Raw genomic sequence first — 16,214 nt, 5'->3', positions numbered from 1 at the left:
ACAGTTAGCTTGGCTAGCAAACTGCATCCATACACTCTATAGATTAATTACATAGACACTAATAGGATCTAATTAGTGTTAAGAAACATACAAATAAGATGTTAGATTTTCACTCAGCAAATGTGACTTCTCAGACTTCCCACTTTATTTGTCACATAACAGCATTTAAAATGGTTGGTTATCCAAACAGAACCAACACCCATGAAGAAATGTAGTCCAGTTACTTACATAAAAACTAACAGGAAGAACCATCTATAGCCACCTGTGTTTGCATTTACCTGTCAGCCCTTAATCATATACATTTTAAGCCTCATAGAAAATAAAATGAAGCTATGAAAGGGAAAATTAGCTACAACCATTTTCATCCTAAACTGTAAACATGTTCGTTTGTACAGCAGGAACCTTTAACACAGGTGTCTACGGGGAAGTACTCAGTTTTTTTCATCACTTTTTAACCTGGTTAAGTCCTCAGTGTGAAATTAAGTTTCTTAGCAAAGCTGATTGCTTTAATTCAGCTTGAACTATTAAATATTAATTACATAGCCGATTAAGAATATTTACTACAATTCAGACAAATTTATGTCCGTACCTTTGAGACATGATCTTGTATGCATCTGGAAGGTAACACCGTGTGTTCTCCATCTGTGCTGGGTCTGCGTCGCAGATCTTATCGTCAGTGCGGCCGTAGTTGGCACTCTCGATCAGGATGACGTCAGTGCCCGGGCACCGTAGCTCAATGGGGTAGCTCTCGCACGACAGCTCCCTCCTCACCACCGCCATGGGGATGGGTGCTCGACTGAAGGCTGAAAGAATCCAAAATAAATAAATAAATCAGTGTGTGAGAATTTCCGTTTTCTTCTTACCGATGAAAATATTTCTACAAATAAGTGTTAAAGCAACTTCATCCTGCAGTTGTGGTTAGCTCAGACCTGCATTTTTAAAAAAGTGTATACTACTGCAGGAAAATACAATCAAAAGGTCTGACACAGAGGCATAGGTGAAGAGGTTAGCCACCCTTTTCTAGAGAGTGTGGGTGGTTAGGACGCTGCTTGTTTGGAGTGGGAGGATGAGCGCTAACACAGGGGCCCCGGAGAGGCCAGGAGCTGTCGAAAGAGAGAGTAGGAGATACTACACAGATCAAACATAAGGAAATGGACACGGTGTTTGCTTTTGGCTGTGAGAAAATAAACATTCATTACATGGGCACTCAACTGAGAAATTAGAGACAGGCAGAAACACAAAGGCAAAGGATCCACAGTAGAGTGTGGCCCAAGTAAATTGTTGAAATTTCCCTCTAGACTAAAATCTATAAATCATAAGAAGTGCCAGATTCTTTGTTTTTTAAGGTGAAACAATGCCTTTCAGTTAGACAACACAAAGGCGAGAGGCAGGAGGTCAAAAGGTGGCCCTGTGCCTCAAGCCAAAAATGGGAGTCAAATTGGCAAAAATCCGCTGTTTACTGCAGAGCCAAAATGGCCGGGAGACCCCAGTGAGGCTGAGAGGCGGCTGTCCAAAGGTTGCCATTTTTTCCCTTTCCTCTGACACGGGCGCGAGCACGCACGCACATCTGCGGAGACTCACAGTCGCGCACGAACACGGCATGTGCAGAGCAGTCTGGAGAAGTTCTGTGTTTACAGCGAGAATAAAAAATGAGCGAGAAGCGTAAACATTGGCCTGAGTGACTGCAGGAGGACTGTGGCAGTTACGGATTTCTATAAACATCCTTTCAGACGAGTGTCTGAACTGAAAAAGCCAATGCTGGATGACATGGAACACAGACATTCATCAGGGAGGACAGATGGAGAAAAAGAGGCACACAGAGCGAATCCACATGTGAAAATGAGAGTGGGCGATACCGCATGTATCTCTAAAACTCCAAACGTGGCCCCAATGTGTCACTCGTGTGTGTTTGTGACAGTATGTATCCAATAAAGAGCTATGTATGAATTTGAATGGAGAAGAGCGCTATGTGAGTGCAGTCCATTTACCACGAGCTCATTTTGACCTTGGAAACAACAACAGCGACAATAATCTCACCACAAGGTCCTTTTAATCATTCCTCTGCAGCCTTCAATCATATCATAAATACGCCATCAGCAAGTCGAGTGCAACTGCTGCAGATACAAGAAGTCTCCATTTAAAAAGCTCAAATGGGAAAAATTCTTACTTTTAAGGTCACGCAATTGAAAACTCCTGAAAAAAGACAATTAATGAAACGATCCGCATCAGTCACAGTTATTTAAATCCACGATCACAGAGCGTACCTGTCTGTAAAGCAGGAAACAGTGTTATTTGCTAATAAAAATCGTGGAATAGGTGATAGCATACAAACCAAGATAACTGAACCTTTTGTCACACATTCAGTTTTAAATATATATTTACGGCATCCATCACCTTGGGTGTGAAGCGGCAAATGCTTAAGTAATAAACAGCTGCGTCTGAGATGTGTGAAGTGTACAATTTTCATCCACCGCTCTCTCGTTTTTCCTCACCCTTGCAGCCATCTCATTGTTTGGTTGTGATTCACACAAGAAACAAAGCAAAGCACTAACAATGATGGTTTTCTGACGGAAGTTACATTCAAGTTTGTCCAGTGCTGTGCTGCCGCGCACGGCTCGTTTCTTTCTTTACCAGCTCTTCCCAGTACTGCCGCTTTATTGAAGTCAGACCGGCTTATCATGTTTAATTACATATCTTAAAACAGCTAGGCGCAACAATGTCGAGCTGACACTTCATGTAATCTCAGACGGATTGGTTGATGTTGAGATCAAGGCTCTGTGGGGGCCATACCATCTGTTGCAGAACTCTTTGTTCTCGCGTCTTCCCTATGGTATCGTGCCATCGAATGCAAATATATGAAATGAACACTGAACACTTTAAAAATAAAAGACATTTTTAAAAGTAATGTAGTGGTAGGTGTTTTTTAGCCAGTGGAATAACTTTGAGTAAATGCCTTTCTTTATCACCTAAATCAAACAGCTTAATACAGAACCCTGCCAGATTTTTGTGGATATAATTGTATTTCTGTGCATTACAGTAAATTAGTAGATTTACTTAATTTACTGTATTTTCACAGTGAACTTTCATGGAATCCACATTGTGCAGATACAGTACTGTGCAAAAGTCTTGGGCCACCCCTCATTTCTTTAATTTGCTTCCACAGAGCCAGATTTATTTAAAAGTAGTCTTAAACAATAGTTCCCCAGGTTTCCCGAAGTTCTTTCAAAGTTCTTTTTCATTCATTATCACCCCAGATCTTGACCTATGAATCACTCAAGCATAAAAACACATCTAACTCAAGGCAGGAACCAGTGTTGTGTCTACACACAACCGACAATTTAGCAAAGAATTTTAAATTGTATCTTTAGGCACTTTGTTGCTATCAGCTTGTTGCAAAAACACATTTGTTCTAATTTATTCAGTTGAGTCTGTGAAAAATGCCAAAGATAACACAGTTTCACAGGAATAAAATTCCTTTTTGAACCAACAAGGTGATTTTTAAAGAGCTATTAACTGAAAACTTGGAATATCTAAGCATGGATTGCAGTGTCCTTAAAAAAATAGAAGAAACTGGACTAGAAATGTCCTTAAGCATCCATCCATCCATTTGCTTCTGCTTATCCTTTTCAGGGTCGCGGGGGGCGCTGGAGCCTATCCCAGCTGTCATAGGGCGAGAGGCAGGGTACACCCTGGACAGGTCGCCAGTCTGTCGCAGGGCTAACACACAGGGACAGACAACCATTCGCACTCACATTCATTCGCACATTCACACCTAGTGACAATTTGGATTATCCAATTAACCTATCCCCACAAGCTGCATGTCTTTGGACATGCATAAGCAATAGGAAAAAAATCCAGAAAAGACCTGATAGAGGACCTGAGAGCTGCATCTGAAAATCGGTGGCGACAGATATTTATTATTTTTGGTTCGAGTCATCATCAACATATACAGCGGTCTATGCTTATGAAAAGTACAGTCACATTTTGATCCAACATGTAATCCCATCTGGAAAGCATCTGATAGGCTGTATTTTCCAGCATGAGGATGATCACAACCACACTGCCATTGCAGTAAAAGCATGCCTCGGTAGAAAAACACACAATGAATGCTATCAGTCATAGACGAGCCTCCCCAGACCTCAATGTTATTGAAGCAGTCTGCGATCGTCTTGATAGAGAACCGAACAAAAAGGCAACCAACATCCAAAGAAGAGCTTTGAATGTCCTTAAAGAAGCACGGAGAACTACTCCCGAAGACTTCTTGAAGAACTTACAAGATATCTTGCCTAAGAGAGTTCAGGCTGTCTTAAAGACTAAAGTTGGTGAACCCAAATATCGACTTTCAAGCTTGTTAGAACTGTCCAAACTCTGTTCTTTCCAATAAATTGCTGCATCTATTTCCCATTTTCCCAGTGGAATATAAAGAAATGAGGGTTGGCTTGAGACTTTTGCACACTACTGTGTATGTTCCATAATAGATAATTATGCCGTATTTATGTAAGAGGACACAATCTCTACCATTAGCAGTTTAAAAAGTCATCCAAGTACCACTTTTTATCTTTCCCTGGAGCTAAACAGAGAAAACACAAAGACACACGGCGAGGTGAAACAACAAAGTCCCTCATTATTGTGTCATTTCATTTTGTCTCATAAATCATTCAAGCCCCAACACAGTAAAGCACTCTTGCCATTGAAATATCACAGATTGGAATTGTTATATTCAGTGGCGATGAAAGCCATCAATTATCTCCCTCTTAATGGGAATATTTATTCCACCCCCTGAAAAGCACCGCTGTGGATCACACCAAACTTCTTTGAAAGTGACAACAGCAGAGCAAGGGGGATAACACGGGATGAATACGGCAGGTGCACTTAGCTAAATGTCGAAAGTGTAATTGACTTTGATTGAAAAGAATTAATTGTTTATTTATCCTCCTGCTTTTAAGTGTGCATGCTTACTTTGAGAGCTGCCTCAGTTAAAAAAAAAAGAGGCCCGATTGAATAGTCTGCATTAATCTCGATAAATACGATCTCATTGATTTGCTATGAAATCTTAGAGTCATTCTCTCAAACCTCATCGCAACGCTAAGCCAAGGGCTCAGTTGATGCCAGCATCCCCCCGAAAGAAACATTAAAAAAACATCAGAGAGCGGCGAACACGATGCCGTAAATGGGCACCAGCAATCCCCTAATGCAGGCGAGTAAAAGCAGGCCAGTGATGTCTCAGATTACCCAGCTAGTCAACAACTGTAGTGTAATTACATTTGTGCCCGGAGGCGGTGATTGATAGGGCTCATATTCCTCAGGTGCCAGAGCCGTCATCTTGCCCTGCTTGCACGCATCCCCGTCTACCTACAGACATCATTGTCAGATCTATTGAAAATCGAAATAGTCTTATTGAAAGTCCATCCTCTACCCTAAGCTCCCATGTTCTATTCACTTCATCTCGCTTTCCCTCTCTTCAACTAATAGAGGTGTATTTATATGCAGTGTGGATCTCTTTTCTCCACTGCAGATTCTCCCTGGATAATTCCTTTGACAAGAGCTCTGCTGAACACATACATATATATATATATATATGAAAGAAGTGATTTGGGGTAAGCAAAGCGTAAAGGGCTGGATACTTCCACCGCCTTCATGCGAGCAGTGTTTTTAATCACGATGCTTGCAAATGACATAACTCACAAATGAATATTTCAAAAATTGCAATTACTCGCCAAAAAGGTCAACAGAAAGGTCAGACAGAAAAATGGTCATTTGGAAAATGTCGCACCCCCGCAGAGCTTTTAAAAATCACTCCGAGGGTGGGGGCTTCGGTCTCCTGATTGTGGGTTTGCAAGTGGCAAATAGTGAGACAGCAAGCTACGAAATCTCGCTGTTAAAAAGCTCATTCTCGGGTCACTGACACTGAGCCCAGACCCCATCGCCTTCCCACCCGAACCGCGAGGCACTGAAGAGCAGACAGAGAACGATGACATTTAAAAGTCAGCACTCGTAACAAAACAGGGGTCCTTCGAGGGCTTGTTTTCCATTTCATCTCCCAAGAAAACATGTCAGGGAGGCGCAATTAAGGTCGACCACCACACGCATTTACAATGAACCCCCCCTAACCCCACCAAATGAGCCACCATCAATTGGAAAAACAGATGTCGGGGACATGTGCGGCTCCTAACAAGAGAGTTTTAGACCATTTCGCAGGCTTCAGCTGAAGAGTGCAAGCTCATGCGCGGGAGATAATTTCCCAATAAACATGTGCTCTACAATTAGGCAGAATCTGGCAGAGAGCCAAATATGTTCCTAGTTTGTTGTTTTTTTTAAAAAGGGAGAAAAAGATGTTTAGGCTATGAATATGTAAGAGTTTAACATTTTATTCTTAAAAAGAGGCTCGCTTTCAGCAGCAGACAATTTAAACTGGGCGGGGGGGAGTTTGCATTCAAATGAAGTCTTGACTTCATTGAATTAATGTAAGATAGATGGAGGAGAGGGGAGGAGATGGCGAGGGAGCTGATTCAACAGATCAAATGTCTCGTTTTCCACCGAGAATCACTGGATGGGTCCGGCCCCCAGAGCTAGTGATTAATTAGCACATGAATCTGGATCCTGTTATTTGATTAGACCAATGGGAGCCTGTCACACCGACTTCTTAGTTTGCAAAAAATGACATTTTCTGGTGGGCATGAAGTTGAAGTGGTTGGGGGGGTGGAATAAGTCGCGCACACACATACAAGACTGCTTTTCAGTGAATTGCTTGGGAGAAAAGGGGAAAAAAAGGATAGGTTCTTCAATAATGCATGAGGGATTATTTATCTTGAAGTGAGAAACAGTTCAGGCAAATTGTTCTCCCAAATAAATTACGTTTACATATGGCCCAAGGCAGGAGAAATCTCAAAGGCTTTTTTTATGGGGGAGTGCAAAATTATCCAGGAACTGAACTGTCAAAGAACTCCGCAGATGGAGCGCTTAAGAGAACGGCATCAATAAAACATCGTTTTTCTGCTGAGCGTGAAAAATGCGAGGCTCGGAAGCGATCGAGGCGGTCGCACAACTTCCGGGACAAAGAAAAAAGTTTTTGAAACTTGAAAAACAACAACAACCCCAAAAAAATGGACTCAATAAGGCGTTTTATCGAAACCTGCAGCCGGGATGACGGATAACACCTCCGTAATGATAAATCCATGAGCCCACCACGGGGATGATCGTGACAAACTTCTCAAATCGACTTGATGGCTTTTGACACTGACCAACGATGCCGCTAAGCACAATTAGCATAACTCATTGTGACAGCACCCAGATATCCATTCACCACGCCAAATGAACGAGCCATTCATTTTGCCTCTGCTCCCGTTCAACAGCGCATGTTTGAGCACATTAATTGGCAACACACCACGAACTTGCAAATTCCAGCAGAGGGGGGAAAAGACTGATGGTGGGGTTTTGGTTTGTTTTTTTTCTCATTTTCAGTGGAAATTTGTAAACTGTCAGTCAAACTGGCTGTGATTGCCCGGAGCGAAATGAGGTCCTCGGTGTTAACAAATTAGTGCTGAGGGATAGAGATACGGTGAAGATGTGATAAACTACTCCAGCTTATTGGCTTGGCCTCCTCACGTGGTGATGATGTTTTTATGAGAAGCCGCGTGCAACTTCTGTCTGACGCAACCCACGGTGCAGCAATCACTGGAAGTGATTTTCCTCTTTCCTACCGCAACACAGTATTGACACAGTTCAAGTTAATAACTGTAAGAGTTAATAAATTGGTCACTAGGTGGAGCGAAATCTGCAGAGCTCAGCAGCTTCCCCTTCTCTCTGTGATATACTTCCAGCAGACAGAAGCCTTATGTTTGCACACGCCGGTAACAAATACAAGTGGCTCATCACTCCATAAAGGCTTGATTCACATACTCAGAACATAGAGGTGAAGTGTCTTTCCATCCAGCGAGCACTTCCATTTAATTAATTACTACTTCAATTCATTAAGTGCGTAACCATGACAAGAAAAGAATGAGGAAACGGGAAGCAAGTCCCATCGAGGTCTTGCGTTAAAAAACACTTTACTGTGCAAATTACAACATTAGAGTCTGAGGTCAAATCCTCCGCAGCTTGCCCCCGATTCTCTCGCAGCGTTGTACGAACTCTTTGCTTTGTATTGAGATTAACTTGGTTGTTTTGAAAGTCGTCACATGATCAAAACCCCCTTTTGCATGACCACGATCGCTTGAAGTTTCGTAGAACGGTCTGGATGAGTGATGTTAAAAATGAGAGACATTCACAAAACTAAAAAGGCAAAGAGCTCGTTACTTTGAAGTTGATCTTTATAGAAATACTTTGGATTTAGCACCATTGCATGTTTGCAGACTGCACATAAGAGTGCTGTGTGTCTGCAGCACGCATTATAACTTATTCAACCACCTGAGAAGACACCAGGTAGAGTATAATTAATGCATAAAGGCCAAGAAAAACAACGCAATGCTCGCAAGTGTAAAACATCAACAGCGCATCACTGCATCCATCCAGCTCAAAAAGACGCACTGAAATCACCAACCAATAAGATTCCACAGCGTCAAAGATATTTAATCAGAAACTGAATCGTTAATAATCATTCGTTATTATTAATCTCTTGCTCTCTCCTACAGTGCGCCTGTTGTCTCATCTCCCTTCCCTTGACTCCAACAGGTCACAGCAGATAGCCACCTCTCCCTGATCCTGGCTTCTGCCGGAGGTTTCTTCCTGTTAAAAGGGAGTTTTTCCTTCCCACTGTCGCCAAATGTTTGGTCAAAGGGGGTTGTCTCATTGTTGGGTTTTTCTCTGTGTTGTTGTAGGGTCTTTATCTTACAGTATAATGTGGCTTAAGGTTAGTGTACTTGTGATTTGACACTGCATAAATAAAAAACCTGTCCTGTATGCAAAATGTCGCAGAGAAAATAGAGAGTTTTATTCGTATCTACCATCAGGGGCGTAATTTCCAGGGGGGTTAGGGGGGTTATGACCCCCTCAATAATCAGACCCCTAATAAAATTATGAATTATCTTGCATAAATAGGCCGTTGATTTTCTTTACTCGTTTCAGTTATTACCAGCAAAATAGGTGCATGTTTAATCATCTGGGAATTAACCCAGATTTATTTATTTATTTAGACAAAGATCTTGACCCCCTTGAATGTTCAGCACAAAGTTACGCCGATGTCTACCAGGCATAGTGAATGGAGTGAAAGACTAAATTATTTGTCTGCAAAGATGAACTTATACAGAGTAATTTACAGGAATGAAGCTGGATACTGTTACTTTAATTCTGTGTTATGTTTTGGTACAACTATCTATTTCATATGTTTTCTTTTTCTTTTTGAGACATGCACTGAATTTAGGTGAATAATGAGGGCTAATTGCATTTTCGTGCAAAGGTTCGGACAGACGTGAAGACGTTAAAGAGGTGTTCTGTTTACGTGACGGTGCAATAAAAAAAAGTCTGTCTCTAAAAATCAGTGAACAATGATGACACATAATAGCGACTGTCATTTTGAAGCCGTAATCATGCAAGTCTACTAGTACAAATTCTTTCCAATTTCCTTTCCTGCATGCAAATCACGCAGAGGTCCCACTTTTGTCAGACAGTCCAACCCAGAAGTGAGCCTGCAGAGAGGGCTGCGACCCGTGGCGGCAGCTCATCCCAGCGAGCACGACTTTGTTCACCTCGCCTCTGACACCATTTTGCCATTTCCCTCTCCTTTCCTCTCCGCACTCCCCCTCCTTCCTGTAACGTTCTCAGATGTGTCGGCATCACTCAAGGGAACATCGCAGCCAAGACTAACGCACCTTGGCCCCCACCTACTGCACGCTGCCTCCTAGTCTTAAATGAACACAATCCCTGTCACACAAGCACATAGGAGATACTTGCACACATCCCAGAGCAGACATGACTCAACATGCCCCTATAGCAACACATGCCCCCTTAGTAATTGAGGTCAAAGAAAAGAAACAACAGCCTGATTTTTGCCTTGTGTGCGGGGAAAGAGGTCTTTCCCTTGCTCCTCTTTTGCTCCATATCATCAGATGGAATTGCCCAGCAGCGTACTGGAGGCAACAGCTTAGCTAAGTTTAGCGCTGTGAACTGAGACAAACTGCAGTGCAACCTTGCTAATGTGAAATTCTCAAGGAAAGGTGATTCAGACGAGGAAAACGCAAGTACAAGTGGTGTATCAGTTTTTCTTTTTGGGGTGGAGGTGGGCTGTACTTGTCTTAAACCCATGTTTATAGCAGTCCTTTACTAATGTAATCACATTCTGAAACACAGTTGTTGCTAATATAAACTGACGGTAATATAACTCCAAGTGACATATGCAGTAATCGCTGTCACCACTTAATCTTTCACTTCAAACCATTATGAGGTTTAAACGAAATGTTTTGTTTCCATGGTCACTCCCATAACATCGGCTCTTACTGATGAGTATGTTTTAAGAGATACCATCCTCTTCTTAAGTGAAGGAGCAGAGAAGCCAACTTATCTCTTTTTTTAACTGCACTATGAGACATTAAAATCTAGTTGTGGTCAAGCAGCGACACTTTTAAACTGAAAGATGATAGGCTAGTCTCCTGATAAGATGTCAAAAAGTCACGAACAACTAATCTGTTGTTCAGTGTTCACGCACACGTTTTGTTTTTTATTGGCACAAATTTGCAAGTACTAGAGTTATATTTCGTGCTTAAGGTATATATTTTGTGCAGAGAAAGCAGGGAGGCCTGACCATGGCAAGTGAAGAAACAAAGCGGTCGCAGTAACCATTGCATTTCACCACAAACCATGAGCTTTATCTAAACTTTAGGCCTCACTCACACGGGACTTAGGACTTAGGCGCTGACCCTCTGGCAACCTCCTGTTACTAGGGGAAAATGTTTATTCCCGAAGGGGTTGCTAAATGGTTGCCGGAGGTTGTCGACTGTCACTTGGGTGAAATAGGTAACAAAGAGTATACCGATCAGTATTCAAGTTCACAAACTGCCATGAGCCTGTGCTGAAAACGGAGCCAACACAGGTGACAAAGGGGCCATAAATGGCAGTTTCATTGATTCCTTCTTGAGGCTGACTCCATGCTATCTGGTAAGCTACATTAAATTCCAATCAGTGGTCTGATCCTCTTGACCATGGTCTTGGTCAAGAGGATTGTTTTAGGCTACTTTTCAATGCTGTTCTCTGCTAAATAATATGGCTCACAGGGTAGTTAATTGCGTAGTGGTTTATACATTCGCCTAATAAGCAAAAGATCCCTGGTTTGTTCCCAGGAGGAGACAGAAATCCCTTGGGGGGGGGTTTGCATCAGGAAAAGCATCCGGTGTAAAAATCTGCCAAATAAAATGTGTGGAGCTACCTGCTGTGGGGACCCCACTGTGAATAATGGAGCAGCTGAAAGTAACTGTTACTGTGTAGACAACTGTGCTAAAAACCTTTAAAAAAACTTTTGTCAGTTAAATGCTAGCAGTTTATTTTTATTTTGTCTCAAAAATAACTTTGGTGACATCTTTGAAGCCTTCAAGTCAAAGGGTTAAAGTGTGAGTCCATCAACAAACGTGTTGGATGACAAACCAGACAGTTGTCATATCCAGTTATTATTATTCCATATTACTTTATTTAGCTCATACCTACCATGAAGAGAGTTCTGCTTTTAAATCATAAATTACTTTTACATTTTTAAATTTAAAAGTGACTTTTTAATGTGTCTTTTGCCCCGTCTTCCCCCATGGGTGCCCCTCACTGAGCCTGGTTTTGCCATAGGTTAAAAACTTCCTGTTAAAAGGGAGTTTTTCCTTCCCACTGTCGCCAAGTGCTTGTTCATAGGGGGTCATCTGATTGTAGGGTCTTTGCCTCACAATATTAAGCACCTTAAAGCGACGTGATTTGGCGCTACATAAATAAAACTGGGTTGATTCTTCAAATCTGTGATCTCAGCATACACACTCTGGTTTAAAGGACACTTGAATATCTATTGCTTAACTTTAGGCAGCACCATTCATCTGAACACCTGAGTGCACTTCATTCATTTCCATAGCAACCCACAGAATTGTAGAAGGCCCTTTCACATAAAATATAGCACCAACCGATGACAGAACACCAGAAAACGTGTTTCTCTTGTAATGAATAGGAACCCAGGCAATATCACTGTCTGAATGGATCCCTGGGGCTCTACTTATTATAACTGTATTAATAGTGCAATACTGAGAGCAAATGGAGCTGAACTCCAGCACTAACATAGTGGCCACCAGGTTAGCACAACGCCAGCTGTCACAACAAAACTGATATTAACTTTCTGCTTTTGGCTCAATCCCGATTTTTGAATCGGTTGATTATGATCGTAATGAGGTTAAGATTTCATACGAGTTTATCCTGAACGGTGTACACAGCAGTCTGAAGAACAACAGCGACCACCGCCGCTGCAACATATCTGCTGTTCACACGGCAGTTTGTGATTTGCTGTAGCTTGAGAAAGACAAATGTGTGTTTGAATTGGAAACAAGGAGAAAGAGAGTAAAGTATTTACATAAAACAGCATATTGGCTGTTGATGTAATTTCCCTTTTGAGCGTGTCATTAAGGCGGTATGAAAAAATTGCCCTTATTTGGAATTTCTAGCAAGTCGGGGTGAACATTTTTCAATTTCCTGCCATTTGAAGACAAATCCAGCAAACGGAGTCTCGCTCTCGTCGCCTTCTTTGCGTGAACTTGTTTGCATTTCGTTTTATCAAACGCTCCCTCGTACAAGGACCCAAGTCTGAATTACACTGTGGTGATTTGTTTTCTGTGGCAGAGCGCGTTTGGAAATAAACCTAAGCCAATTCTCTTTCTCACACTTCTGCGAGTATTTTATTTATTTATTTTTACACCGCAGTGTAATATCCGAGGGCAAAAAGCATGAATTAATACCAATTAAAGCTGGGTGCTCTAATGTTTACGCACATAATGAAGAACAAGAAATTATTTAAATGACAAAATTAAAATGTAATTTCATGCATATGCATCTGTTATGTTTGTAGGTGAACAGAGACTTCCTATTGTCCCATTATTTGTATCAGTGGAGTCGCTTTCATAATAAAAAAAATGATCCTTTTTCTCACACATGCAGTACCTAAGCTAGTTGAGCTATAGGCAGCCATCTGAAATATGCATCTTAAAGATACTTGAATAAGTACACATAACAGTGAGATGAAAAAGGGGGAGTGGGTGGGATGGCGGTGGGGGTTTTGCCCTATATACTGTGGTGCAATTCGATGTGCCGGATGATATCAGCAGATTAAAAAGCTGTCTGTATCTGCACTTAACTGCATCTGGCTGCTTTTGTTACCTCCCTTGTGATGTATTCATTCGTGTGCCGTGCACTTGTGTTTCGGTGCGCATATGCCCATTTTAATACATTATCCAATGGGTGTTTCACCCTGGGGAATCGTGCTGGTGCGTACGCCTAAAGGATGTGACACTGCTCAAGGATGACAATTTTCAAACCGGGCCCCCCGCTTGCTTTGTTACACCTCCTCCCTGCGTGGCTAAAACACCACCGACAGTGTGTAGCGCTGATTCAGTGGCGTCAGTCCCTTCACAGTGCACCAGCTTGTCCTGCAGGATAGCGCGAGCCAAACACGGAGGACATTTTAGCACCCCTCCGCCCCCATCCCCACCAAGACCGCACATCTCTAGTAGAAAGAAGGTCTCTTTTAGTTGGGTCATGGTGCCTTAAGGGCTGATTGTGCTAGCTCGAAGCAAAGCTAAATGGTTTGCACTGACATGATGCCAGTTGAGAAGTAAAAAGACACAAAAGGGAAGAGAATGGAAAGTGTGGATTTGTGAAGAAGAAAAAAGTAACAAGGAAAAAGTGAGATAAAAGGTGTTGGAGTCAAAAAATCTACTGCTGGAAATGAATGCCAAAAACAAAAAAGAGAAGGAGAAAAAAAGTGATTCTTTAACCACCCACGAAGAAGAAGTAATCTCATTCCACATGTATGCAATCAAGGCATTGCTGCTGCAATTAGCCTGGGTGGCTACGCTACATCTGAGACACGCGGCTATGATGATCTCCTTTGATCGTCTTTTCTTCTGCATTTCAAATGACAGGTATCAGACGTGGGGTTATTGTGCGGCGATAATGACTTCTGAATATGTATGAAGTAACGTGTACGCGGTTCTCACGCAACGAGTCATCCGGCTACAAATCTTAACATGTGGCACACTGAGAGCTGACAACAAGTGTAAGGCGCATGAAATAGCAGGGAACGTGAGATTTGGGGCAAAACGCGCCATACATGGCTTCGCGCGAGCAGGTGTGGAGCTGCGATGTGTGCTACAATATCACACCAAGAAAGGATGGCACCTCAAATAACAACTAATTTACTCTGTAAACCTGTTACTGGGAAACAAAGGCTTCAGTGGGTGCATATATTATTTTATGCTGAACTCCTGCAAACAATTTCAGGTTTCTCACACGTATCTTAGAAAGGTCACGAAAATTTTCACAATTTAATGCTTAATGGAAAAAGTTTTGCAAAAATATTAAGAACTACTTCACTGCTTGCTGGATTAACAGGCAGGCGAGACTATGCGCCTTTGTGAAATACAATAGCTAAATGCAAAAAAGAAAAGGCCTGTTTTGGCAGAGTACTATGCTGGATATGCATGAATAAAAGATATAAGATAAAAGATATGTTGATTGGACACATACTAACTCGTTGGTTAAGTCCAGTGAAAGTACATGATTTGTGGTTCTGGCTCTGAATTACATGAGGTGGTAAATAAAATAAAGATAATAAAATATTATTGATGGGCTCGATATACAGGCCGATATTAGCTACTTGCAGATAAATCGGTATCGGCATTTCTAAAGGCGATACATGAACATTTTAAATAAGCAAGAAAGAGACAGGAGAAACACCCTTCAACTATGCTATGAGGGTTGATTTTGCATGTCTTGTCCAGCACAGGGCGCCCTGCAACATCTAGGGCCAATACCAGTTTATATTTTGGATTGTTAACTCCTAAACTAAATAAAAGAAGAACAAAAAGCTAACATTGTATTGTATTGTATTGCAAGCAAATACAAGCTTGCACTGCAGCTACAGAGCTTGTACAATAAACATGATAAATAATAGGCTACAGCTAGGGTGGATGTTGTCTTTTGGTATCCTCTGGACTTTGAAGAAAACCATTAAAGATACATCGTTCCTCATCCATGTAGCTCATTCATGATAAGAGTAATGCGTCAGATGGGAGGCTAGGCTAGGATTTAAATCCGGACCGCTCAGTTGAAGGGTGGTCCCCGCCATCCCCACCATGACCTCAATACAGAATGCACCCCATTGTATGGCAGATCTAACGTGCAACTGGGAAACATCTGCAGCGGGCCTATAAAAATGGCATGCGATGCGATGCCGTCGCCTGCTGCGGAGTGACATCGCTCACTCTGCCTCTCCGGTTTCAAGCCTTTCCTCAGTCCATATCACGGCAGAGAAAGGAGTGTATTATCGCAGTGAAAAAGGATCTACTTCCATCCCCCACCCTCCTCTTACAGCCTCTGTCTGTGTGTGTGTGTGTGCTTGCATGGCCTAATATGTGTGCGGAGAGTGGGAGGCAAGAGGGAGTACACCACTGGGGAATGTGCACCTGCAATTTTTCTTATTTGACACAGTTGGTCTTTTGTAGGGTCTCAGGGATAAGGAAATGTCTGTGAAAGTTATGACTCCTGCCCTCTGCCTCCCCCCCTTTCCAACTCCTTAAAGAAAGAGACATCTTCACTATGGTATTCTCCATCTCAGAGAGGGTAACACATTCGGCAGACTGACCGAACCGAAAAAAAGCTGTACGTGCCGCACTTAACACTGAAGAGCTATCAGATGTATAAACAAAGCTTGCAACAAGCTGTAGACCCATAAGGAAGGAGATAAAACAGACACAGTGTGAGGGGGGGGGGCAAAAAACAAAGTGTAAAAGATGTTTGCAAGATAAACGCTCTGATTTATTTTCATTTACAGTGTGTTTAACATATTCATTTCTGCATTTTGCTTGAGCAGTTTGCTGACAAGCCGTTGCAGATTGTGCAATTATATAATATAATCAAGCCAAAAATAGGGAGCAGGAGAAATATCTGAAGAGAAATTTTTAAAAAAAATGCTAATGCTTGGATATGACTTCCAAATTAAAAAAAGATTACAACACCAGATTTCACATACAAATCTAAATCCAGAAGCG

General features: G+C 42.0%; 1 protein-coding gene across 12 annotated transcripts in view; it reads right to left on the bottom strand.

The window, feature by feature from the left end:
• The window catches only part of LOC146521807 (adhesion G protein-coupled receptor L3), a 281,489-nt gene that overhangs the window by 181,784 nt on the left and 83,491 nt on the right, over positions 1-16,214 (bottom strand). For all 12 annotated transcript variants that reach the window (XM_085144243.1, XM_085144224.1, XM_085144236.1 and 9 more), the window contains exon 4: positions 590-803. In XM_085144243.1, coding sequence (XP_085000369.1) covers positions 590-803 — 214 coding nt within the window. The remainder of the gene's footprint in view (positions 1-589; positions 804-16,214) is intronic.

Source organism: Neolamprologus multifasciatus, chromosome 3 (assembly GCF_963576455.1).
Source record: "Neolamprologus multifasciatus chromosome 3, fNeoMul1.2, whole genome shotgun sequence".
In the NCBI taxonomy this organism is placed as follows: Eukaryota; Metazoa; Chordata; class Actinopteri; order Cichliformes; family Cichlidae; genus Neolamprologus; species Neolamprologus multifasciatus.
Note: the sequence above shows the minus strand (reverse complement) of the source record. Positions and strands in the feature narration are given on the sequence as shown.